At 40.3% G+C, this 2795-nt stretch overlaps 2 protein-coding genes across 3 annotated transcripts in view; both read right to left on the reverse strand.

Moving 5' to 3' along the window:
• The window catches only part of LOC104763361 (UDP-glycosyltransferase 75B1), a 2853-nt gene extending 1857 nt beyond the window's left edge, over positions 1-996 (reverse strand). The window contains exon 1 of the mRNA XM_010486752.2: positions 752-996. Coding sequence (XP_010485054.1) covers positions 752-913 — 162 coding nt within the window. The 5' untranslated portion in view covers positions 914-996. The remainder of the gene's footprint in view (positions 1-751) is intronic.
• LOC104763378 (callose synthase 1-like) overlaps positions 1563-2795 on the reverse strand; it is a 12277-nt gene continuing 11044 nt past the window's right edge. The window contains exons 34-37 of one of the 2 annotated variants that reach the window (XM_019243300.1): positions 2490-2787; positions 2364-2414; positions 2087-2272; positions 1563-1987 (exon numbers count right to left, since the gene is read on the reverse strand). In XM_019243300.1, coding sequence (XP_019098845.1) covers positions 1739-1987; positions 2087-2272; positions 2364-2414; positions 2490-2787 — 784 coding nt within the window. In that variant the 3' untranslated portion in view covers positions 1563-1738. The remainder of the gene's footprint in view (positions 1988-2086; positions 2273-2363; positions 2415-2489; positions 2788-2795) is intronic. The other variant, XM_010486759.2, reaches the window with a different exon arrangement.

Here is a 2795-nt window from a genome sequence, read left to right on the forward strand (position 1 = left end):
CTTTCGTTTCTCTGTTGGGTTTATCAGTTATAACCCACAGAAAAGGTCGTTTCCCTTCAATGAGTGCTCTAGCCAGCTCCTCTATCTGTTTCTTGGACAACTCAACCATTGTTCCAAAAGAAACGTAAATAACAGAGGACTCTGTTTTCGAGTCTAGCCAAAGTGTATAACTACTACTACTTTGATCTTTAACTGACTTGGTGGTGCTTCCTGAGAAAACCTCAGTGGGAAGTAAAGGACCAACCGCCACCATTGCGATGTTCGGGTAAGCCGTTAAGGCCTCTGGCTCCAGCGAATCGAAAGTGTTGATGAGAATTTTGGGGTTGTTTTCTTCTTTGAGAGACTCCATCATTTCTTGAAACAATGCGTATGCTGCTTTGTTTGTGTTGGATGGTGTGAGGAAAGAAGGAAGATCTCGGATCTCCAGAGAAGAGAGATTCGGTAACTCGAAAGCGGACTTGTATCCCATGAAGTGATTGTAATAGATGTCGAAAACCAAAGCGGGTTGGATCCAGAGAAGAGCACAAGGAAGTTGATATCTACGTGCTACTTTTGGAGCCCAATTGAGAAGAATCGTGTATATCAAGCAAGTTACTGGAGAGCCTCCGTTCCGGTTAGCTTCGATAAACTCAGATAGAGCCTTATCACCGTTAACCATGAGATTCACCGACCGCTTTTGACGGTCGTCTGAGGTTGAAATGCCTCCGTCGTCGAAACCGTCGGAGAAAGTAAGGAAAGAGAGGTTGTCCACCTTGTTGTGGTTTGGGATCATAGACCGGTGGAAGAAGGAGAGACAAGTGACGAAAGTGACATGTGCGCCGGTTGTTTTGATGAGCCGACGAGCAAAACGGAGAGATGGGTTCACGTGACCTTGTGCCGGAAACGTTACCAGTAGAAAATGCGGTGGCGCCATCTCTTTATCTTTCTTTTTATTTTAATTTTTTTTTTGCGTTTGAAGAGAGTCCAATACAAGAATCTGTGTGTATGCTTATGAATCTGTGCTTTCATATGTATGTGTATATATAAATATAGATGAGCAATTGGATTTTGATGTCTGCACTGCTGCACATGCGTGCGTATTCATCAAACATACGCAAAAACGGTACCAGGTTACTTGTGACGTCGGCGGTGACGCTCACAAGATAAACGCTCCATTCATATAAAACCAAATTTGGGTTTTGCTTTTTTGCACATTTGATGTTTACATTTCCATGAATATACAAACATTTTATAACCACCAAAACAAAACATACAAAAGTTCATGCATATAATAGTTTATAAATGTTTTGAGAGATGTTATTATAAGAGTGAAAAAGAAACAGAGTATATAACTGTTATAATTTGCGTTTGATATTTGGATGAAAATTAAAGAAGGTATTATAGTATACTATGTAACGTATAATAACTAGCAACAAATAATTGAGGCCAATTTATAAACGATGATCAGTCCTGTCTTCATCATGATGATGACATGGACGACAATAAAATATCCTATGTAGAAAAGTTCAAGTGATATACATTATTATCTTTTAGAATGGAGGGCCAAAGTTTTGTCTTTCAGATGAAAAAAGATACGTCTCGCTTTCTATTACTGTATAATGAATTCGAACTTAAGGAAAATAGTTAACATATATTAAAGTTATACGGTTTCTAACTGTAAATTACTTGGAAAGCAAACAATAACACAGATCATGCATTATATCTACACATACGCCATTTACATGAATGTGTGTATATGTTACTCCTTGTTTTTTGAAGACCGGTCTTTTCTTTGACCACCAAGAATACGAGAAATTTGCAAACCCCTACTAAACGCTTGGTTAAAGAGCATTCTTGTCTGAAACTCAGACACGAAAGGAAACCAAGCCAAAAACGCAACCGGTGTGAACAGAAGCAAGCCCATCAAGATCTCGTATCCTCGAGCTAGCGTCCTAACCGATGACCATATCCCTAGATGTTGGATCAGAGGCTTGCAAGCTTGTGCAATCTGAAGAGGACAAAACAAGTTCTAATGTCACAAAACCAGACGATACTTGGAATCTTAGAGACAAAAAGAGAAGTCTGATGATGGTGGAGAAAGACTTACGAGAAGCATTCCCCATCCGGTTGGCATGAAGGCAAGCATGCAGATGAATAAGTCTTTGATCGTTATCAGAGGAAGTGCGAGGAAAGTTATTAGAATCGCTACAAATGTGAGGAACACAAGACCCTTTATGATTCTGAACAGAAGCTGAAAATTCGTGCTGAATCTTCGCCTTCCAACGCCCAAACCCTGCAATGATCGTTACATAGAAGAAACCATCAACACTATGTTTAGAATCTGACAAGAAAAAGTAATTGTGAATGTGCGTAAAGATTCATACCTTCACTATCAGTAGAATGAACAAGATCACAAACCATGACGCTCCATAAACCTGAAAACAGAGTCATTATGGTTCAATAATCAAGGATTCACCATTCGCAGGGAAGTAGTTACCAGCTTAGCTTACCCAAAAGCTTTGATTTTTCCCTTTAAAGGTACTGAGGTGATACACAAGTCCGTACTGAAAGATGAAGAAGCGGAAGGCCAAAAAGATTTCAAGGATGATACCACGGACCCCCGAGTGTCTAAGATGCTCTAATTCTTTCTCCCACCAAGACTCCCAACTCTTCTCAGGAGGGACACCGATCCCTCCTCGGTTATATATCCATTTGTTCCAGTCTGTCCAGTCGTCAACAATCTTTTGCCACTCGAAACCAGACGGGTTGAAAAGGAAAGGAGCAAAGAGCCATGTCACCACCATGAACCATATGGA

Source organism: Camelina sativa, chromosome 3, assembly GCF_000633955.1.
Source record: "Camelina sativa cultivar DH55 chromosome 3, Cs, whole genome shotgun sequence".
In the NCBI taxonomy this organism is placed as follows: domain Eukaryota; kingdom Viridiplantae; phylum Streptophyta; class Magnoliopsida; order Brassicales; family Brassicaceae; genus Camelina; species Camelina sativa.